Source organism: Haliotis rufescens, unplaced genomic scaffold (assembly GCF_023055435.1).
Source record: "Haliotis rufescens isolate VD_foot unplaced genomic scaffold, xgHalRufe1.0.p SCAF_15, whole genome shotgun sequence".
NCBI lineage: Eukaryota > Metazoa > Mollusca > Gastropoda > Lepetellida > Haliotidae > Haliotis > Haliotis rufescens.
This window is the reverse complement of record NW_025963835.1, coordinates 7,074,823-7,099,405: the sequence shown is the minus strand read 5'-3', so window position 1 is coordinate 7,099,405 and position 24,583 is coordinate 7,074,823. Positions and strand designations below refer to the sequence as shown.

Sequence of the window (24,583 nt, the reverse complement as noted above, 5' to 3'; positions counted from 1 at the left end):
CTGCTTTTTAAAAGCATATCGGTCCGGAACTGGGACTTATTCCGACCCCGAATTCCTTTCGGGGAAGATACACAGATCCTTCAAAGACTTACCCGGTACTTGTTGGGCCAATACACTTCAATAAGCGCAGGCGAGTGAACATTGTTCTACAACACAGTCTGTAACTATATACCAGTCAGGTGTGTATGATCAAGTCAGATCAGGGCCATTGGGGCACAACCATGACAGACACTCAGGTCACACATTGTAGTCCCTCGTTGATCCTCATTAAAGTCAACACTTCTGATAAGCATGAGGTATGTGGGACCCTATTGGACAAGAAATCCCGGTGTAAATACAGCATTATGCTGTAGTCAGCTACTAAAGTGGAACTCTGTTAGTCTGAAACCCCACCCTTCAGGCAGCTACTGTTGGGGTAATCTAAAAATACACAAAGGGTTTTCTAGCCAATATTTGTTTACTTGGAAATTTGTTGATCTGGATTCTCTGAAAATTTGTTAGAACTATATATCTTGTGAAACAAATCTTGGGTATGGAGTATTATCTCGTTGTTAATTTGCTCCTTGTCCCAACATGTATTCTCCAGACACTGCAGCCATTGTGGCCGAGTGATCCCCATCTGTGTCAGCGCTGGACAAGCATGAGTTCTGCCACTATCCTTCCCAAGCATTCACTGTCTCATATTGATCATTAAGTAAAGAAAGAAATCCCACAACCAAGAACCTAATGCTTTCTACTTGTGGTATGTTTGATACCAGTGGGTGTCGAAGATTTAGGACAAAAGTAAGTATGCAGTGTTGATATATAATATGTTAATATGTTTCTACAAGCATAACATAGGAATACATTGATATTTGACTAGAAAAATATGATATGATTTGTTAGTTGATTAACGCTGCACTCAGCAATATTCCATATATATGAAGGCAGTCTGTAAATAATAAAGTATTGAGCAGACAATCCAGTGACATCATGAGCATCAGTATACGCAATTGGGATACGATGATATGCATCAAGAGGATTACTATGAATAAAGATCTATGTGGCAACGATTACACACAATCAGTCAGGTCACACATTGTAACCACCCAATCCTCAGTAATCAGTGTTTGTGACAAGATGATCTGGGGACCTATGATACACTTGGAATCCTCACACTGTCTTGAAGCAGCACCAGGAGTACAACGATGGATCAAACCACCAGAAGACTTCAACTTCTCATCCCTATCTGGCATCATGCTGATGACAACTTCAGAGTGAGTGAGTGATTATGGTTTTACGCCGCTTTTAGCAATATTCCAACAATATCCCGACAGGGGACACCAGAAATAGGCTTCACACTTTGTACCCATGCATGTGGGGAACCAGGTCTTCAGTGTGACGAGCGAACGCTTTAACCACCCCACCACCTGACAAGTTAAGACATGATTAGTAGACACTAATACTGTGTTAGACCTTCCATAGTATCGGTAGGGTATGGATAACGCTTCTTGGGCCAGTATATCAGTTATATTACAGCATGGCGGCTTGTGGGAGGTCGCCTGCAGTGATACAGGTCCTTAGTATCAACACAAGAAATGAAATGAGAACATACAGATATTCAATCTCTGTAATGATGACACATGGGCATCCATTCAGCACATGGAAATACATCTATGTGAGAATACAATCAGAAATACGTCCCTGCAGTCTCTACCATGATGAATCTCTGTGGCCAAATACAGAGCCCACGAAGCAGGGCCTGTCAAATAACAGGAAGAAACTGCAGTGTGGAAAGATGAAAGTACACCCTTTTGCAGTAGTGGTACAAGTATTGTGATACAACATCATTTTCAATGGTCACCCACAGTAAACATATATAGTCTTCCTAATTCTGTGTGCCTTTGTCCTGGTAATGAAGACAGTGAGTGAACGCTTCTGTCAGCAGGCACCAGAAGTCCAGCTACATCATGGTGGCCTGTGGGTACTCAGGTCCAGGCCAAGCAAACAAGTGGTTGATAGCATGACCAACAACCCACAAGGTCAGAGTAAGATGACACACTTTGTAGGAGTCTGATACTAATTTAGTTGGGGAACTACCATCCTGGAATCTCCACTGGCAATGCTTGGAACTCTTGATACAGGGTAAACCCATTGTCAAGTTTCATGATAATGTAAAATGTGGAAAAGTATTGTAACATTACAAACATATTGATAAGGCTAAAAAAAAAATAGTCTTGGTTCTCAAGCACCGCCCACATCACCATAAAGTCTGCCACATGTTTTTTATTTATTACCATTTTAAAAAAAATATTAAAAAATCCTAACATCGGTACTTAAACACAATGCGATCCAATATAATATGCAGTTACTTCCCTTTACATGCGCACTGCTTATGGTAATGGTGTCAATAGGCGTTTGTATGCTTGTTTATGTAGAGAAGCCCTGTCCCAGGTTGATGTTACACAACTGTTTATTTGGTTACATACTAGTTTGAACAAGCAAAAGAAAAACAAAAACACCGTCCGCCCACCCACCCGCACTATATTTTAAAAGTCATTGCCTGAGAACCAATGCTTTCTTTTTAATCATAAAACAGATGATGAAAATATGAACCAATGTGAACCACCACCCAATGTTGCAAGTGCTTTACATGTTTCACGTCACATAAAATGGTTGGCCCCTAAAAGGGATTAGTTTAAAGCAAGTACAATAAACTACAACAGCAAGTTGATACTAAAAGAGGAAGCATCTCTATGAAGTATAAACAGCATGCACCATTCTAAACGTTAGTCATTTTCTTACCATGAACAGACAAATGTAGTTTAGTCCACAAGGAACACAGCAATCAGAAACAGGACATGTGTTAGACACAATCATCTTACAATATGCCAATTTCATATATTAGATTCTCATTCATAATTTCTGATTGTATGATGAGTGCCACTGATGTTGTAAATGAGGGATTGACTTGACATACTGTATTGTCTAACAGATAAACTGATCAGACACGCATTGCCAAACTTACATTGTCGTCTCAAGCATTAGTGAGTGAGTCAGTCAGTCTTAACACCACTTTGAAACATTTTTCAGTTATGTGCCGGCGGTTGTGTCAGCATAGTGTTGGATACAAGCCAAAGTGACACATTTACCACTTTAGGCTGACAATGGATCATATCGCAGCAAGTCTAGGATTTGATCCCATGTACATCGGATCCTGGCAGGACGAGGGGATGCACAGTCTTGTTGTTTGTTTGTTTGTTTGTTGTTTAACGCCACATTCAGCAATATTCCAGCTTTATGACGGTGGTCTGTAAATAATTGAGTCTGTATCAGTCAATCCAGTGATTGACAACATGAGCATCGATCCATGCAATTGGGATACAACGACATGCATCAACCAAGTCAGCAAGCCTGACCACTCGATCCCGTAAATCGCCTCTTGCGACAAGCCCAGTCGCCTTTTATTATAACAATTAAAACTAACATATTGACGGGTTAATGTACCTCTTCTTGGAGGGCAGACATTAAATCTTATGTGAAGGTTTTCGGAATAGCGTCAGAGCATTATACATATTTCATAAAAAGATATAAATGAGTTCGAAAACGACATTCTGCAAAGCAAATGGTTTTCCTTGTGATGGTCAAGATGAAAGTGTAATAAATGAGGTTACTGAACGTTCCTTGTTCTTCTATATACTACTCCAACTTGCTGAAGAAATTAACTGAAGACAATACTCCGGTCATTATCCTAAACAGTGATAGAGTTTTGACAATCCTAAGATGATAGACACAGTGGCTTGTATTGCTTCAACGATACTCCAATTTGTACAATGGTCTTCTGTGAAACGGTACACTATGCGCATAAAGCTGCTTTAAATCATCACATCCTCATCAAAAGCTGAGCAGGAAAGTTGTTTCCAAATAAATCTGATCTGATCTACCAGTAACTTCAGGAGGTTACTTTAGATGCAGTGAAAACATAATTTCATTTTACCTAACACAGACAAAGCAAGAATGTTAACACAAGTGAGCATATGAGGCCACACTTTCATAACACAGTATGTCACAATGAACATGATTAGAAGACTTGAGACAGCAAGCTGTGGACACTTCACATTGGAACGTTAGTCCTGTATGGAGATATTAGTGACATTAATCAGCACAGATAAATGAAATCTGAAACTACATCTGCATCAGTAGATACATCTGAACTAAAACACATAGCACGATCCCTTGTTTTGAAATTACTGACAGTCGACACCCACCTTTTGCGGTTTTCTTCCATCTCCGATTGAAGCTTTTTGGTTTGTTCTTCAAGCTGAAAGTACAACTTGCATGTTTGATCAGTCTAATTCAACCATACTAAAACATCATGAACAGTGTTTCTAGTTCTAGCAACATCTCCACAGATGCATCGTATACATCAACCAATTGACTGTTTCAGTGGCAACAAAAAATGTGAATTAAAATATACAATTCTTTGAGGACTTAATGCACAAAATGGACACTTGTAATTGTGTTAGAAGCACAGTCACATCACAAATTTGCTATAAACAATTGTATAATAAAATCTTAATTATTTCCAAAGGAATGTTGTCAGCATTATGCGTTCCTGGTTCTACATTTGAGTTGTATGAGTACAACACATGAGTTTCCACCATCAACCTGTACCTCAGAGACACGCAAGTCTGTGTATGGCTGTAGTCTAACACCAGTCAGCAGTATCTCAGCTACAGGGAACCAGTGACTGAATGAATGAGCAGCCTACCATCGAGTTACAATCATATGACATTAGCAAAGACTCTGAGTCTGATCACCTTAGTTGCCTCTTACTATTTTGTTTGTTGTTTATACATAGGTGGCCTGTAAATAACCCAGTCCATACCAGACAATGCTGTGAGTGATATTATGAGTAACGATCCACGCCTCTTAAAACCAGCAGAGACTGATGGGGACCTATTCTGACCTGGACTCCCACGACAAGCACTTGAGTGCCAGCACCTGGTCTAACCCAGAACAGTCTCTACCTTTTTTCGCTCCTCCTTGACTAGTTGAGACTGCTCCAGCTCGGCCGTCATCTTCAGCTTGACAGCCTCTGCCTCCTTCAAGCTGGCTTGGACTTCCGTCAGATGACGCTTTGTGTCCTCCCTGCGTACATCAGGGAAGCGGTCAGGTCTATTGTTATGGTGAGTTGGCTTGATCGCTACTTCGGTCAGTATTTCAGTTGTTTAACAGTATGTCAGTATTTCAGATACATATACATCAACTTGAGGGTAATCTGTGGATTATCTTTAGAAGCACCCTCTATGAAGACCCAAAACTTACATGACAGTCTGTATTAAAGTATATACTCCGAAATGTTGTGTTCCTAATATAAAGAAGTTGACATCCATAAATTCCCTACCTGATGTTACAGATAGTTTAACAAAAACAGGAAACACAGAAGTGGTAGATCAGTGCCGAGTAACTATTATTTAAAAACTACTGCTTGATCTCAGGAAAACAGCTCATTGTCTTTAACTTTTCTAAGTTTCAAGAGTGCTTGTTTGGGTATGTGGTATCAATATTCAGCAGCCATTGCGATCACCTGATCCCATATTTCTAGCTGGAAGGTAACACATGGTGAGCATGGATGCTAAAACACAAAGAATAGGAGAGAATGCTACAGAGATATCACACATAGTCAGCTGCAAAGGCATTCTAAGTTAGCACAACATGACTAGCTTTATACAGGACTGGTGAGCAGCCCAATCACAGACTCCTCAGGATACTCACAAATCTTTACTGAGAACTTGGCTGTCTGACTCAGTTTGTGATTTCTGCATTAAAACTTCTTGCTGTGAGGCTGCTTCTGATTTTAATTTCTCCACCTGAAGTGAAATAGAACCTGCCTGAGGACGTAATAGTCTACACAAACAATTATTTTAAAATCAGATCGGGATTCTTTACTACTTTCTTCTTTGAGTCACCGTTGCTGAGATTGTCCATGACAGACAGATATTTGACAGCTAAAAAGCCAGCAGCGAAATCCACTAAAGTGCCAGTCAGGTAATACACAGCTAAAAAAGGTCATCACTCACCTCCTTCTTATACTCCTCTATCTGCATGTCCTTCTTCTGTATATCTGCTTTGGTTGTCATGGCATCCTGTTGAAGTTGGTTACGCTCAGAGGTAACCTTCTCTTTTTCCGCTTGCACATCTTCACATTGCTTTTGTAGCTGTGCACAGAAAGGGCCATGTCATGATGGATTCCTGTATTACGTATAGCTTTAATGTGTAGCCTTTCCATAGAAATATGTCATCATCCATTTGTGCTTTCAGACAAGTGAAGACGTATGATTTAACGCCGCTTTTAGCAATATTCCAGCAATATCATTGCGGTGGACACCGGAAAATGGGCTTCACACATAATACATATGTGGCAAATTGAACCCGCTTCAACCACTAGGCTACCCCACCGCCCCACTTTAGAACTAATATTGGCAGTATTTCAATGGCTTTGGATTGCCAGACTGACATGCTAAGTGTATAGGCTACAATGCAGCTGCCCTATCTCTACCACCTCTACTCAGTACAGTAGCCTCACCTCCTGCCTGGCCTTCAGTGCTGTATCTCTACCACCTCTACTCAGTACAGTAGCCTCAGCTCCTGCCTGGCCTTTAGTGCCCTATCTCTACCACCTCTACTCAGTACAGTAGCCTCACCTCCTGCTTGGCCTTCAGTGCCCTATCTCTACCACCTCTACTCAGTACAGTAGCCTCACATCCTGCCTGGCCTTCAGTGCTGTATCTCTACCACCTCTACTCAGTACAGTAGCCTCACCTCCTGCCTGGCCTTTAGTGCCCTATCTCTACCACCTCTACTCAGTACAGTAGCCTCACCTCCTGCTTGGCCTTCAGTGCTGTATCTCTACCACCTCTACTCAGTACAGTAGCCTCACCTCCTGCTTGGCCTTCAGTGCTGTATCTCTACCACCTCTACTCAGTACAGTAGCCTCACCTCCTGCTTGGCCTTCAGTGCTGTATCTCTACCACCTCTACTCAGTACAGTAGCCTCACCTCCTGCCTGGCCTTCAGTGCTGTATCTCTACCACCTCTACTCAGTACAGTAGCCTCACCTCCTGCTTGGCCTTCAGTGCTGTATCTCTACCACCTCTACTCAGTACAGTAGCCTCACCTCCTGCTTGGCCTTAAGTGATGTATCTCTACCACCTCTACTCAGTACAGTAGCCTCACCTCCTGCTTGGCCTTCAGTGCTGTATCTCTACCACCTCTACTCAGTACAGTAGCCTCACCTCCTGCCTGGCCTTTAGTGCCCTATCTCTACCACCTCTACTCAGTACAGTAGCCTCACCTCCTGCTTGGCCTTCAGTGCTGTATCTCTACCACCTCTACTCAGTACAGTAGCCTCACCTCCTGCTTGGCCTTCAGTGCTGTATCTCTACCACCTCTACTCAGTACAGTAGCCTCACCTCCTGCTTGGCCTTCAGTGCTGTATCTCTACCACCTCTACTCAGTACAGTAGCCTCACCTCCTGCCTGGCCTTCAGTGCTGTATCTCTACCACCTCTACTCAGTACAGTAGCCTCAGCTCCTGCCTGGCCTTTAGTGCCCTATCTCTACCACCTCTACTCAGTACAGTAGCCTCACCTCCTGCTTGGCCTTCAGTGCCCTATCTCTACCACCTCTACTCAGTACAGTAGCCTCACATCCTGCCTGGCCTTCAGTGCTGTATCTCTACCACCTCTACTCAGTACAGTAGCCTCACCTCCTGCCTGGCCTTTAGTGCCCTATCTCTACCACCTCTACTCAGTACAGTAGCCTCACCTCCTGCTTGGCCTTCAGTGCTGTATCTCTACCACCTCTACTCAGTACAGTAGCCTCACCTCCTGCTTGGCCTTCAGTGCTGTATCTCTACCACCTCTACTCAGTACAGTAGCCTCACCTCCTGCTTGGCCTTCAGTGCTGTATCTCTACCACCTCTACTCAGTACAGTAGCCTCACCTCCTGCCTGGCCTTCAGTGCTGTATCTCTACCACCTCTACTCAGTACAGTAGCCTCACCTCCTGCTTGGCCTTCAGTGCTGTATCTCTACCACCTCTACTCAGTACAGTAGCCTCACCTCCTGCTTGGCCTTCAGTGCTGTATCTCTACCACCTCTACTCAGTACAGTAGCCTCACCTCCTGCCTGGCCTTCAGTGCTGTATCTCTACCACCTCTACTCAGTACAGTAGCCTCAGCTCCTGCCTGGCCTTTAGTGCCCTATCTCTACCACCTCTACTCAGTACAGTAGCCTCACCTCCTGCTTGGCCTTCAGTGCCCTATCTCTACCACCTCTACTCAGTACAGTAGCCTCACATCCTGCCTGGCCTTCAGTGCTGTATCTCTACCACCTCTACTCAGTACAGTAGCCTCACCTCCTGCCTGGCCTTTAGTGCCCTATCTCTACCACCTCTACTCAGTACAGTAGCCTCACCTCCTGCTTGGCCTTCAGTGCTGTATCTCTACCACCTCTACTCAGTACAGTAGCCTCACCTCCTGCTTGGCCTTCAGTGCTGTATCTCTACCACCTCTACTCAGTACAGTAGCCTCACCTCCTGCTTGGCCTTCAGTGCTGTATCTCTACCACCTCTACTCAGTACAGTAGCCTCACCTCCTGCCTGGCCTTCAGTGCTGTATCTCTACCACCTCTACTCAGTACAGTAGCCTCACCTCCTGCTTGGCCTTCAGTGCTGTATCTCTACCACCTCTACTCAGTACAGTAGCCTCACCTCCTGCTTGGCCTTCAGTGATGTATCTCTACCACCTCTACTCAGTACAGTAGCCTCACCTCCTGCTTGGCCTTCAGTGCTGTATCTCTACCACCTCTACTCAGTACAGTAGCCTCACCTCCTGCTTGGCCTTCAGTGATGTATCTCTACCACCTCTACTCAGTACAGTAGCCTCACCTCCTGCTTGGCCTTCAGTGCTGTATCTCTACCACCTCTACTCAGTACAGTAGCCTCACCTCCTGCCTGGCCTTTAGTGCCCTATCTCTACCACCTCTACTCAGTACAGTAGCCTCACCTCCTGCTTGGCCTTCAGTGCTGTATCTCTACCACCTCTACTCAGTACAGTAGCCTCACCTCCTGCTTGGCCTTCAGTGCTGTATCTCTACCACCTCTACTCAGTACAGTAGCCTCACCTCCTGCTTGGCCTTCAGTGCTGTATCTCTACCACCTCTACTCAGTACAGTAGCCTCACCTCCTGCCTGGCCTTCAGTGCTGTATCTCTACCACCTCTACTCAGTACAGTAGCCTCACCTCCTGCTTGGCCTTCAGTGCTGTATCTCTACCACCTCTACTCAGTACAGTAGCCTCACCTCCTGCTTGGCCTTCAGTGCTGTATCTCTACCACCTCTACTCAGTACAGTAGCCTCACCTCCTGCTTGGCCTTCAGTGCTGTATCTCTACCACCTCTACTCAGTACAGTAGCCTCACCTCCTGCCTGGCCTTCAGTGCTGTATCTCTACCACCTCTACTCAGTACAGTAGCCTCACCTCCTGCTTGGCCTTCAGTGCTGTATCTCTACCACCTCTACTCAGTACAGTAGCCTCACCTCCTGCCTGGCCTTCAGTACCCTATCTCTACCACCTCTACTCAGTACAGTAGCCTCACCTCCTGCTTGGCCTTCAGTGCTGTATCTCTACCACCTCTACTCAGTACAGTAGCCTCACCTCCTGCCTGGCCTTCAGTGCCCTATCTCTACCACCTCTACTCAGTACAGTAGCCTCACCTCCTGCCTGGCCTTCAGTGATGTATCTCTACCACCTCTACTCAGTACAGTAGCCTCACCTCCTGCCTGGCCTTCAGTGCTGTATCTCTACCACCTCTACTCAGTACAGTAGCCTCACCTCCTGCCTGGCCTTCAGTGCCCTCTCCCGCTCTTCCTTGGCCACCTGAATCTCTTCCTCCATGCCCTGTTTAGCTGTGGAGCTTTTCTGAGTCTCTGCCTGTAGTTTAGACAGTTCAACTCTGCACTGAATTAACTCGGTGTTGATAGCATCTTTGTCACTCTCAAGACGTTTTAGATTTTTTTCAGCCTTCTCCTTCTCAAACTGAAACAGATGAGGATAGAAAACAGACACATGATATGCAAGTGTAGGAACATTTTACAACAAACACTCTCTATTCTAACAGTCTTTTCACTGAATTCCTGTTTTATACTGAAATCAATGCATGAGAGCTTGTAAAGGTTTTTTCTTGAAAAACCTACGAGCAACCATGCAAAATCTAAATTACTTCCACAGTCTTATTTGAATCCTCAGCTATACTTCAATGTTTCATTCCATGGTTACCAATTTACCTTCAAGGCCTCAACTGCTACTTATTTTCATTGTTTCCATGGTAACTGCAAGTACTATCATAGTTTCAACTGCTACCTACTTTCATTGTTTCCATAGTCACAGTACTTACTTTCATGGCCTCTCTCTCCAAGGTGATCTGATCCAGGACCTGTTTGTGGGCCTGTGTCTGTAGTTCTTGTTTCTCCAGTTCTTTGGCATTGGCACTTAATTGTTTCCTAAGGTCAGTAATTTCCACGTCCTTTGTCCGTTCTAATTCTACTCTATCTTTTTCAAAATCTTCTGTTAATTTTCCTATTTTAGTTTTAGTTCTATCTAGTTCAGTTTGCTGAAATAAGGAATTGTTAAAGATTAAAATATGACATGGTAAAATTCAGCATTATTTGTTGTAAAAATGATTTTGTTGCAGATATGAAAGAATTACCATCAAATTCATGGTCAAGAATTTAAGCAACACAGATCTTTATATGAATCTTAAATCCAATGATCAACCCTGAAAGTTCAAACCAAATGTTCTCCATACTGACTTGCTAGGCCCAACCACGCGAATTCAAGTTCTTCACTATGACCACATCACCACTACACATTTAACCACATCTAACCCTCCCTACCCCCACCCCCCACCATCACATCTAGCCCCAACCCTGATCACATCTAGCCCCAACCCTGATCACATCTAGCCCCAACCCTGTCCACATCAAGCCCCAACCCTGACCACATCTAGCCCCAACCCTGATCACATCTAGCCCCAACCCTGACCACATCTAGCCCCAACCCTGTCCACATCAAGCCCCAACCCTGTCCACATCAAGCCCCAACCCTGTCCACATCTAGCCCCAACCCTGTCCACATCTAGCCCCAACCCTGTCCACATCTAGCCCCAACCCTGACCACATCTAGCCCCAACCCGGATCACCTCTAGTCCCACCCCTGACCACATCAAGCCCCAACCCTGCCTCATCTAGCCCCAACCCTGACCACATCTAGCCCCAACCCTGACCACATCTAGCCCCAACCCTGTCCACATCTATCCCCAACCCTGACCACATTAAGCCCCAACCCTGACCCCATCTAGCCCAAACCCTGTCCACATCTAGCCCCAACCCTGATCACATCAAGCCCCAACCCTGATCACATCAAGCCCCAACCCTGACCACATCAAGCCCCAACCCTGACCACATCTAGCCCCAACCCTGACCACATCTAGCCCCAACCCTGATCACATCTAGTCCCAACTCTGATCACATCTAGCCCCAACCCTGACCACATCAAGCCCCAACCCTGATCACATCTAGCCCCAACCCTGACCACATCAAGCCCCAACCCTGACCACATCTAGCCCCAACCCTGACCACATCTTGCCCCAACCCTGATCACATCTAGTCCCAACTCTGACCACATCTAGCCCAAACCCTGACCACATCTAGCCCCAACCCTGACCACATCTAGTCCCACCCCTGACCACATCTAGCCCCAACCCTGTCCACATCTAGCCCCAATCTCAGCACATCTAGCCCCACCCAGCCCCACTCCTCACACATCTCGCCCAACCCATTACACATCTAGCCCCGCCCCTCACACATCTAGCCCTGCCCCTCACATCTCGCCCCACCCCTCACACATTTTGCCCAACCCGTCACACATCTAGCCCCACCCCTCACACATGTAGCCCCACCCCCCACACATCTCGCCCAACCTGTCACACATCTAGCCCCACCCCTCCCACCTAGCCTCCATCCTCACACATCTAGCTCCACCCCTCACCCACCTAACCTCCACCCCTCACACATCTAGCCCCACCCCTCACACATGTAGCCCCACCCCTCACACATCTAGCCCAACCTGTCACACATCTAGCCCCACCCCTCCCACCTAGCCTCCATCCCTCACACATCTAGCTCCACCCCTCCCACACCTAGCCTCCACCCCTCACACATCTAGCCCCACCCCTCCCACACCTAGCCTCCACCCCTCACACATCTAGCCCCACCCCTCCCACATCTCGCCCCAAGTCTTACCACATCCTCCAATGTTCCCTGTAGCACCTTCACATCATCTCTACTTTTATTTACAATACCCTCCTTCTCCTTCTCTTGGTCTGCCTTTAATTGTTCTATTGTTTCATTAAGGATTGCAAGCTTTTGTGTAGAACTGGACAAGTCGTTTTGTAGATCCACGATTTTTCTGAAAATCGAAAACATGTGCACTCTGTTATTGACCTTAAATACAGCATACAGAAATTGACTGCAAGTCTGAAATCAGAATACACCATCAACATTACAACATATTTCACAAAACATTCAAAAATCTTCATGTCAACACTATTCCACCTAACAACAAAAACAATAAACTTGACATTATTAAAACACATTAATTCATAGGAAAAAAACATTGAACAAAACAAATCTTTCTTCCTTTGTGAAAGGCTAACATGCATTCCTAATACATGTAATGACACACTGCTGAACTTGACACCACTTAATAAAAAAAGAAGGATAAATACAAATTCTTGATCAAATTAATTAATATTTTTCACACATTATATATTTTGCTGCTCAACTAAAAGAAACAAGGTGATTGTAACCATGTGACTTCTAACCTAGGATAAATCAGCATGTCTCCTCCTTATCTTCAATGCATTTCAAATGTCACATCCACAGAGGCATAATGCACTGTCTACTTCTACTAGCAAGGCACATGTCTCAATCTCCACATAGCCTGTCAATCCAACACTACAAGAAGATACAGTTCTAGGACCTAGGCTCAAACTCCATACATAATCCCAAACTGCATTCTTTAATCATATTCCCAAACAATTACATATCAAAGAAAGCTGTCACTACAATCTGATGATGTCATCATATAAATATCCTTGTAACATGTTCACAAACACAAGATGATCATTCACATGAAATATGAAACAATCACAAGTATCAATAAGGCAATCAGACACATGGATCAAACACCACTCACGATCGCTCCTTCCATCTCAAATTACCCAAAATATGGGTCTGTCATGAGGGAAAAAAACATGTTTCTTAACATATTACAATTCAAACTACGGCATGGAGAACTGAAACCTGGGTGTATGGAAAGGCAAGTCTGCTAGAAATCGTCCGCGAATTATCAAAAAATACAGACAAGGGACAAAAAAACACTGTCCTACTTACAGAGATTCCCTACAGACGAGAAAAGGACAGCTCTGACAGAATCGGATCTAATCGAGGCCCGACCATCATGAGCTACTGCTAATATGTAGATGTGTTCGCAAGCGTTCACCGCAAGACAAAATCAATACTCACCTCCCAAAGCAAGCTGTGATGGTCGCCCTTTTCACTCAATTATTATAAAGTATGAAGATCTTTGAGAATTCATTTCAAAAAGTTATTTCTGATGTACTAGAAATATATTCCAATTTGAGCCCAAGCCCTATATCCTTTCTCAGTTCCAGTAATGGTTGTACACCACTTTCCACAACATGCCAGCTATAATACAGAGTGGGCTTTGCATATAGTACCCATGTGGGGAATGGAACCAGGTTGCAAGCATGATGAGCAACGGCTCAAATCATAGTCTCTCTCTATAATTTGAAGAGATCAGGTACTGTACATTATTAAGAGTGACCAACAGACTTTGAAAAGCATTCTCTGAATCACAATTATACTCCATCTCAGCAATCAATGTTTCATCATTGTTAAAGGCAACTTGTGTAAAGGCACATGATTTCCAAAAACAAACATTGTTACAGTACAAGCAATTTTGATGCCAAGTTCATTTATTGGCATAAAAGATAACAAGAACCGAATTCATATTATGGATCTTTGGCATTTGGTGTTTTCAATACATGTATCTCAAAATGTCACACTCTAAATATTGTTTTGTTTCGTTTGTTTGTTTGTTGTTTAACGCCACACTCAGCAATATTCAAGCTGATGGCGGTCAGTAAATAATTGTGTCTGGACCAGACAATCCAGTGATTGATATCATGAGCATCGATCCACACAATTGGGATACGATGACATGCATCAACCAAGTCAGCAAGCCTTGACCACCTGATCCTGTTAGTTGCCTTTTACAACAAGCATAGTCGCCTTTTTTCGGCAAGTATGGGTTGCTGAAGTCCTAACTACCCCTTATCTTCACGGGTCACTAAATATTGTCTGCAACATCCACTACACTGCCACATCACATGACAGTGGCATAATTAAACACATCTATCTTCACTTACCAAAACAACAATAGACTCGTCCTTTTCTGTTTGCCATATAATTTAATCAGCCAAAAGCAGTTGAAAGAAGACAAGGCCATTTAGCATTAAAGGCCATTTAACTATTAAAAATCCTTTTTGTCAGCTAACCCAAATTTTGTTATGTTCATTTAAATCTTGTAGTTTGTGATTACCCACAACCTGTCAGTAACACAACTGGCATTAATTACATTAACACCAAGGCTAGAAATGGAATACAAAAAACAAAAAACAGCAGATGCTTTGAGAAGTATTTGTTTTCACTATGAATACTGAAATCATTTGAAAGAATTCCTCAAGATATTATGATAATGAACCAACTTGACAAATAATATTCAGTTTGTTTGTTGGCTGTAATTTACTACATTAGTTGCGACATTAACCCCTCTTTGTTGTGATGTCCTAGATAACAGCAAAGCTGTCTTCAAAACAATGCCTAAAATAATTCCTCATTAACTGGAGCTGTATAAGGCCCTGTGGTATACAGATTTATTGATTATAGTCTGTCCCGGTGGTGGCTTGATAATAATGTCAATTTGCCTGTAATATCACACGGTCATATTTCTCCTGCCCTGATCAGGACAAATATTATTAAAATCACAGAGAGAAACCTTGAGAAATATTGTACCATTCCTTCTTTAAACAAATATAGTTTTCTTACTACATTTAGTATGCTCAACAGTGAAATAGCATAAACATGTTGTTCACAAGTTCAAGTAGTTTATGTCGTCTGGACCAAACTGACCAAGCTGAAGAAATCTCTTCTTGAATGTAATACATGTATTACATGCTTGTAAACTATATCAAAAGTGAAACCATAATAATTTATTAAAACAAACTAAAGACAAATGGATTTTGATTTAACATGATTTCTGAAATTCTATGAATAAAAAGAGATTTCTTTTGGGTGTAATCTACACCAATAATTCACTAAAGATAATGAAATACCATAAACTAGCACATGAACAGCACTAATAAAATCTTCTCCTTAAAATAATTTCATCATTTCTACCATCAGATGTAATTAATACAACTTTCAATATTTTTCCTACTTTACTTTCTTAATGTCAAACCCCATCTCATCACAACACTGCAGAAAGGAAAACAACAGCTTCCTACCCCCCCAGCACACCCTTCCCAACAGCAGCTCTCTAACCCTAAAACATGTCTCGAGGAACAAGCGAAGCTCACTAACCCTCAGGGATTTGTCTTTTTATTGATTGGCTCTGGCTTGGCCAGAGGTGACTCAGCAATGAAAACTTGACTCCCTGATCAAATACCAGGGACCGCATGACATCTTTGTCAATCCCTATGATCATACACAAAATTACTGGTTCCCCATTCCCTGCATGGTGTTGCTCTTGTTTCACATACTACTGGAAAGAAATAGTTTAAGCGTTAAACTTGCTGTTCACTCAGTTAAATTTGATGATACACAGCAACTTTTTGTATCTCTCAAGAAAACAGTCTTCTTCAACACAGCTTGGTTCCCTTCTTGCCATCAGTATTGGTGACAGGCTGAATTTGAAATTTAAGAGTTTTTAAATGAGGTATTTCATGAAAAATCGATACTTAAATGTGAAACGAGGAGATAAACATACATACAGAATTTTCTACATCGGTTGCCATTTTGTTCGCATATTTTTCTTAACAATATTTTTGCTATTTTGAAAGTACACAGGATTACTTTTTCACCCTTTTTTAGAAGTTGTCTCTCATGCAAAAGGTATTCATAGTAAGATTCAATCATTTTTTTTAAATTGAGAAAATATTTTAAATATTTTATTTGCCCTAATTGATATTTGTTTACACCGTGAGTCACAAATCCAGGCCCAATTTCTTCCACTAAGCAGCAGCTTCTAATCCATAACCATAGTCCTTCAGAACTGACAGTAGACACTGACCTCATGAGGCTGGTCACTGTGACACCCAAACCAATCAGGAAATGTCATGAGCCCTTATGCCTCTCAATAATAGGCAAGAGGTATAATGACAAGCAAACTGTCTGGGAAGCAAATTTAATTACTCCTGAATCCTGATTACTACTGACGTTTTCATGGTCCATCCTGTGAAAGAGTAGGGACTAACATCACTTTTAGCAATATCCAAGCAATAGGATGACAAGAAGGAAAGTGTTTCATATGTACTCATGTGGAGGATGAAACCTGCATATTAACTTGGAACACTGACCAGGGTCCACTTGCACAAAGCGATCTTAGCGCTACGACTATTGTAAGCCTATGTTAAAGTATGGGAGTTACGATCATCTTAGCGCTAAGATCGCTTTGTGCAAGTGGGCCCTGGTGCTTAATTGTTATGTCAGTCAGTTAAGATAGATTATGACATCAAACAGTAATTCATCATATTTTTGTTTGTTTGGTTTGTTTGGTTTGTAACGTTACACTCAGAAATATTCCAGGTATATGATGGCAACCTGTAAATAAACGAGTCTGGACCAGACAAACAAGTGATGGATATTGTGAGCAACGATCTACATCACCAGGGTACAATGACATGCTCTCCACCCGGTCACTGAGCCTGACCACCCGTAAAACACCCGTCGCCTCTTACGATCAGCATAGGTTGCTGGGGACCTTTTCTAACCCGTAAATACCACAGCATGGCATCTAAATGTGCGAGAGAGACCCAGATCTTTCTGGGTGTAGACATTAGCATTTTGGTGAAATGTTATCACACTGACAAACCAAGATTCAGGGGACATTTGCGGGTTTTATCCCATCATCAGTTCCTTGTACAGCTAATGGATGTAACTCTGCATGGAGAACTGAAACCCCTGAGCAAATTAGGCCTATAGTACTTTCATAATCCATTGGATCAAATGCCCTTACATCCCATGTAGAGAATCATGACATGGCCAGACAATCAGCTCTGCACAGCACTGTGGGCTGCCGAGAGCACTGGGTCACAAGTGCACCTGGTTTCTTACAGTCGTTCAATGTAGGACCTAGCAGTGGTCATAGGAGGGCTTGTGCAAACTAAATCAAACCTTATTGCACACAACCATTGTAACTGAAGGATCAATACAGTAATCAATGCCTACCAGAGTATTGTCAATCAGCTTATAACTGACCATTGACTACCTTGACCACAGACTATAGCAGCAAACTGGGGCAAACAAGAGCTTGAGTAAAGTCAAATGGACTGTAAGCTGACAATGGTCTGTTTGATGTCCATACCCAGGAGAGTGTCCCCCTTCCTGACCACTGGTCAGCATGACTAGGCCACATCTGCCTCCATAGCTCCAGGGCCCACTTGCACAAAGCAATCTTAGCTCTAAGACGGTCGTAACTCCCATACTTTAACATAGCCTTAAGATAACCTTAACGCTAAAATCGTTTTGTGCAAGAGGGCCCTGATCAACAAGGCCAGGACACATCTGCCTCCACAGCTCCTGATCAACAGGCGCCTGCAGACTTGAGTGCATCCAATCTTAGTGCCCAGTGACACTGATCAACATGATACTCCATGTCTCAGAGGCCCCTTCTCGCCAGATACTGGTCACTCAGTGCTGTACATACCTCCAAACAAGAGAGTGTTCTGACCAACACAACCTCGGGTGTTAATGGAAACTGATTTATTGAAATTGAAACCCTCTGAGAGAACCACGCAGAGCTCACATTTGTTGCTGACCATAAGCTTATCGACTGATACTACTGTTTATCATCTGGTGATCAGTACTTGCCTCTTTTGAATAACATTAATGCGCAAACGTGAACGAAAATTATATAAAAGGCCTGTCATCATCGTGAAGTGAAATGATACAATGTTCGATTTGATGTCATTTGTTTCTCGGTCCTAATTGACTCTTAGTCGTCTGCAACAGCTGCCCTGTGCACACAAGACACATCACTGCCAGAGTTCCCTTCTGTGCCAAGAATTCTATCACAAAGGTCATGGGTGGCTGATTGATGTAAGGCACTGCCCCACCAGGATCTGGAGATCCATACACAACTGGAATGTGAATACATCACTAACTGTTAATGAACGATCTTCTCATCACTATCGACAATGGATGACTCACTGTCCTGCTTGTCTTTGAAACTGCTACACATACATTTATTTGGCCTTCCATGAAATGAAATCAATAAACTGCAACTAACATCCTGAATATGTTAATGTCAAATGGTAGTACTTCTAACTAGTTACAAAAGGAATAACAACAATATGGGGTTTTCTTCTCCAACACTGTCTGATTAGACAAATCTAAAATTAGATAACCATATAATACTAAATTTCCCCCATGTTAACCATCTGCAGGTGAAGTTCACCCATTACTGATGCTCCAAAGCACTGACTGGATGTCCTGTTTGGCATCACAGTTTTTCCAGCTATTTCCTGAACAATTATCATGGCAATGAGAAATGACCCTTAACAAGAGATTTCATAATCTTTTTCTGATCCCCAAATGTCATACTGTCATAACCATACCATTTAACCCTGTCAATGTTTTGTGATCTGATCCATTTTTCAAATCGAAATTATTAATTGTCTAAAATATTGTATACGATAAAATTATCAGGAAAGCCAGATGAAAATTTACACAATTTGTCTGAATCATATAATCGAGATTTCTGAAGATTATGGAAAGAGTTTGGTTGTCTTTTTGAATAGACGGCTGTGAGCTTAGACGATTTGTCGGGAAAGTCATATGTATGTTCAAATGATTTTTCATAGGACACAGTTTTCAGATCAAACATATAGTCAGAATTCTGAGAAAAAAGTTTTGACATTTTGTCAAAGTATTCAGGTGCCAAGGTCTTGACAGCCTCAGTGCCATTAGCTCTTTGACCATCCTGTCCCTGCTGCTGATTGGGTTAAGCCTTCAAATCCTGTGTTCTATTTTAGTAGAATCAATTTCACTGCCAGAAAGGGTGAAAACTGATGTTCACAAGAGATAATCAATAGCATTCTTCACAAAGACAGTGGAGGTTCAACTACTAATTCCTGCCACAGTTACAGTCTTCTATGAAGGAGCTCAGTACGCATAGATCGGACAGTATGTTTATGCCACACACTATTGACATAGTCAAGTGACTTTCACAGTTGTAACCCTTGGATGAATTGTACTTTCTATCATTTGAGCACCATTTAATTTTCAATCAACCAGCAACATTGTCAAATTACAGGTCACTGGAACCTTCAACATCAACATCCAATCCCCACATAAACTCTTATTATACCTCAATCAATTTAACAAAATCTCACCATACACACAGATTAAACAACATGACAGATCAAGTAATCATCGTAATCAGAGGAAATCCCAAATATCACAATCAGCGGATCCAAGACTAAGGGATGCAACTCTGCACAGCAAATTGCAGCAGCCAAGATCACTGGGCCACATGTTCTTCCCTTGTGAGTTCAAGGAAATGTATGAAATGACATTCCTGAAGACAAAATAAATACAATTTTATAAATATCTAAGTTAGTTAAGTAATGTAAACAAAGATATGCCATTGACTAACTGCTATGCATGCTTCTAGTATCTTCAAATCTTCCAACTTTATGAATACATGTGAATATATATGCTTATTAAGAGGTTTCTTATTATGTTTGATGTTAAGTTTATATTGTGGCAACCGAAATGGTGGAAACTCCCACCAAGGGATGTGATTACAAGACAGATTATAATGTGGGAACTTCAATTAGTAGGAACATGGTCAATGAATTATTGTAACTGAATCATGCCAAGGAACAGGCAGTGATATGATAACAGATGAATCTTTTCGAAAAGAATTCAATCATTGTACAGTTTTGGAGGCATTACTTATACTTCCAAATCTGGCCGGTGCCACAGTGAGGGTGTTCTAGCTATATCGTGTTGTCTTGCAGTGAGTGAATGTTGTTCACACGGCTGCGCCATGACAGCTGTACCACCATGACCTGTTCACAAAGCAGATGTTGATAGTGAGAGCAATGCTCCACTATGCTACAATGAGATACACTCAGCAGTCACACAGCCTCATCACCCAGTGCCCATCCTAGTCAGGTCCTGTGACAAGCAATAAGTAATGGGGTCCTACTCTCACCTGGGTTACATATTTGGCAAAGGTTAACTTGACTAAGAACGGCCTAACACATTGAGTACTGTCCACTACCAGCCCTCCTTGGACAACATGGTCACCATCATTGTAACCCTCTATGACACCTATGTGAACTACTTCTGAGATGGAATCCCGAAAATAGGGTAAAGCCAATAACCTTCAGTGCTTTAGGGTCTATTACTTGGGCACTGCTATGGTCATCCACCCATCTTATTGTTCCCAGGACAAGTGGGTTAGAGATCCTACGTTTCTAAAACACATCTCATTGTTCCCAGGACAAGTGGGTAAGAGATCCTACGTATCTAAAACACATCTCATTGTTCCCAGGACAAGTGGGTAAGAGATCCTACGTTTCTAAAACGTCCTTTGGGATGCAACTCATTAGAAGTGATTTGCAATGCCTTAAGACATCTGGGAACCTGTGGCCATAAGTTACTGAGCCTGGGCCAGACAAACCAGTGGTTTATATTATGAACAACGACCATATTACTGCAGTATGATGGCGTGTCACCAAGGTTCCCAAGGCTTACTCGATCCAATCACGTAGCCTCCTGCGTCACGCAAGGGATGCCAACCTAATGCCAAGGGATGTGGTACACTGAATGTCTTGTGATTCACTCTGGTAGACAATTACGGTTATTGATGATTAAAATCTTGATACATCCCTGACTGGTGGCCTCTGACTTCTGCAGTATAAACATATGTATATTTGAAATGTTTTTCTTCTAATACAGCACTTTTGGACGAAGCAAATCAAAAGGGAAAATTCTAAAATAAAAGTTTTCATCAAACTTCTCTAACAATATAATCTTTGACATAACTCATTGATAGCCTAAACAATTTTCTACATTAACTTGTTTAAATGTCTCACTTACCATCCAAATGTCTCTACAATTTGACGTTATTAAGACTAACTGAAAATTAAGAATTGTCCTTATCGTGATATATTCCTCGACAACTGCTTAAAATATCTGTGAATCCAAAAACTGTCCTTTTGTTTTTTTAATTTGCCAACTTATCACAGTGCAGCTTTGCTGAATTCGAAACAAAAGTATCACATAGAACACTAAAAGACATATAAAAAAACACAAAACATAAATATCCACAACCAATGTATAAAGAAGCATTGCTTGGCTTGATAAATAAGTTTATATGTGTTATATGTGAAAGCATAACAGAACAAAAACCCTCCCATCAGATATACACAAAGAGCAACACAGCATGTGTACTGCAAGCAAATACCAGTTCTGAAATGTGTACTGTATACTGCAAGCAAATACAAGTTCTGAAATGTGTACTGTATACTGCAAGCAAATACCAGTTCTGAAATGTGTACTGTATACTGCAAGCAAATACCGGTTCTGAAATATGTACTGTATACTGCAAGCAAATACCAGTTCTGAAATATGTACTGTATACTGCAAGCAAATACTAGTTCTGAAATATGTACTGTATACTGCAAGCAAATACCAGTTCAGAAATGTGTACTGTATACTGCATGTAAATACAAGTTCAGAAATGTGTACTGTATACTGCAAGCAAATACCAGTTCAGAAATGTGTACTGTATACTGCAAGCAAATACCAGTTCTGAAATGTGTACTGTATCCTGCAAGCAAATAGCGGTTCTGAAATATGTACTGTATACTGCAAGCAAATACCAGTTCTGAAATATGTACTGTATACTGCAAGCAAATACCAGTTCTGAAATATGTACTGTATACTGCAAGCAAATACCAGTTCTGAAATGTGTACTGTATACTGCATGTAAATACCAGTTCAGAAATGTGTACTGTATACTGCAAGCAAATACCAGTTCTGAAATGTGTACTGTATACTGCATGTAAATACCAGTTCAGAAATGTGTACTGTATACTGCAAGCAAATACCAGTTCTGAAATGTGTACTGTAAACGGCAAGTAAATACCAGTTCTGAAATGTGTACTGTATACTGCAAGCAAATACCAGTTATGAAATATGTACTGTATACTGCAAGCAAATACCAGTTCTGAAATGTGTACTGTATACTGCAAGCAAATACCAGTTCTACAATGTGTACTGTATACTGCAAGCAAATACCAGTTCTGCAATGTGTACTGTATACTGCAAGTAAATACAAGTTCTGAAATATGTACTGTATACTGCAAGCAAATACCAGTTCTTAAATGTGTACTGTATATGGCAAGCAAATACCAGTTCTGAAATATGTACTGTATACTGCAAGCAAATACAAGTTCTGAAATATGTACTGTATATGGCAAGCAAATACCAGTTCTGAAATGTGTACTGTATACTGCAAGTAAATACAAGTTCTGAAATATGTACTGTATACTGCAAGCAAATACAAGTTCTGAAATATGTACTGTATATGGCAAGCAAATACCAGTTCTGAAATGTGTACTGTATACTGCAAGTAAATACAAGTTCTGAAATATGTACTGTATACTGCAAGCAAATACCAGTTCTTAAATGTGTACTGTATACTGCAAGTAAATACCAGTTCTGAAATGTGTACTGTATACTGCAAGCAAATACCAGTTCTGAAATGTGTACTGTATATGGCAAGCAAATACAAGTTCGGAAATGTGTACTGTATACTGCAAGCAAATACCAGTTCTGAAATGTGTACTGTATACTGCAAGCAAATACCGGTTCTGAAATGTGTACTGTATACTGCAAGCAAATACCAGTTCTGAAATGTGTACTGTATACTGCAAGCAAACACCAGTTCTGAAATGTGTACTGTATACTGCAAGCAAATACCAGTTCTGAAATGTGTACTGTATACTGCAAGCAAATACCAGTTCTGAAATGTGTACTGTATACTGCAAGCAAATACCAGTTCTGAAATATGTACTGTATACTGCAAGCAAATACCAGTTCTGAAATATGTACTGTATACTGCAAGCAAATACCAGTTCTGAAATATGTACTGTATACTGCAAGCAAATACCAGTTCTGAAATGTGTACTGTATACTGCAAGCAAATACCAGTTCTACAATGTGTACTGTATACTGCAAGCAAATACCAGTTCTGCAATGTGTACTGTATACTGCAAGTAAATACAAGTTCTGAAATATGTACTGTATACTGCAAGCAAATACCAGTTCTTAAATGTGTACTGTATATGGCAAGCAAATACCAGTTCTGAAATATGTACTGTATACTGCAAGCAAATACAAGTTCTGAAATATGTACTGTATATGGCAAGCAAATACCAGTTCTGAAATGTGTACTGTATACTGCAAGTAAATACAAGTTCTGAAATATGTACTGTATACTGCAAGCAAATACAAGTTCTGAAATATGTACTGTATATGGCAAGCAAATACCAGTTCTGAAATGTGTACTGTATACTGCAAGTAAATACAAGTTCTGAAATATGTACTGTATACTGCAAGCAAATACCAGTTCTTAAATGTGTACTGTATACTGCAAGTAAATACCAGTTCTGAAATGTGTACTGTATACTGCAAGTAAATACCAGTTCTGAAATGTGTACTGTATACTGCAAGCAAATACCAGTTCTGAAATGTGTACTGTATATGGCAAGCAAATACAAGTTCGGAAATGTGTACTGTATACTGCAAGCAAATACCAGTTCTGAAATGTGTACTGTATACTGCAAGCAAATACCAGTTCTGAAATGTGTACTGTATACTGCAAGCAAATACCAGTTCTGAAATGTGTACTGTATACTGCAAGCAAACACCAGTTCTGAAATGTGTACTGTATACTGCAAGCAAATACCAGTTCTGAAATGTGTACTGTATACTGCAAGCAAATACCAGTTCTGAAATGTGTACTGTATACTGCAAGCAAATACCAGTTCTGAAATATGTACTGTATACTGCAAGCAAATACCAGTTCTGAAATATGTACTGTATACTGCAAGCAAATACCAGTTCTGAAATATGTACTGTATACTGCAAGCAAATACCAGTTCA

The 24,583-nt window shown here is 41.6% G+C and overlaps 1 protein-coding gene across 14 annotated transcripts in view; it reads right to left on the bottom strand.

The window, feature by feature from the left end:
- LOC124126894 (CAP-Gly domain-containing linker protein 1-like) overlaps positions 1-24,583 on the bottom strand; it is a 118,934-nt gene that overhangs the window by 23,821 nt on the left and 70,530 nt on the right. For all 14 annotated transcript variants that reach the window (XM_048396080.1, XM_048396083.1, XM_048396092.1 and 11 more), the window contains 7 exons: positions 12,341-12,506; positions 10,435-10,650; positions 9,873-10,076; positions 6,063-6,200; positions 5,758-5,852; positions 5,010-5,130; positions 4,248-4,300 (listed from right to left, as the gene is read on the bottom strand). In XM_048396080.1, coding sequence (XP_048252037.1) covers positions 4,248-4,300; positions 5,010-5,130; positions 5,758-5,852; positions 6,063-6,200; positions 9,873-10,076; positions 10,435-10,650; positions 12,341-12,506 — 993 coding nt within the window. The remainder of the gene's footprint in view (positions 1-4,247; positions 4,301-5,009; positions 5,131-5,757; positions 5,853-6,062; positions 6,201-9,872; positions 10,077-10,434; positions 10,651-12,340; positions 12,507-24,583) is intronic.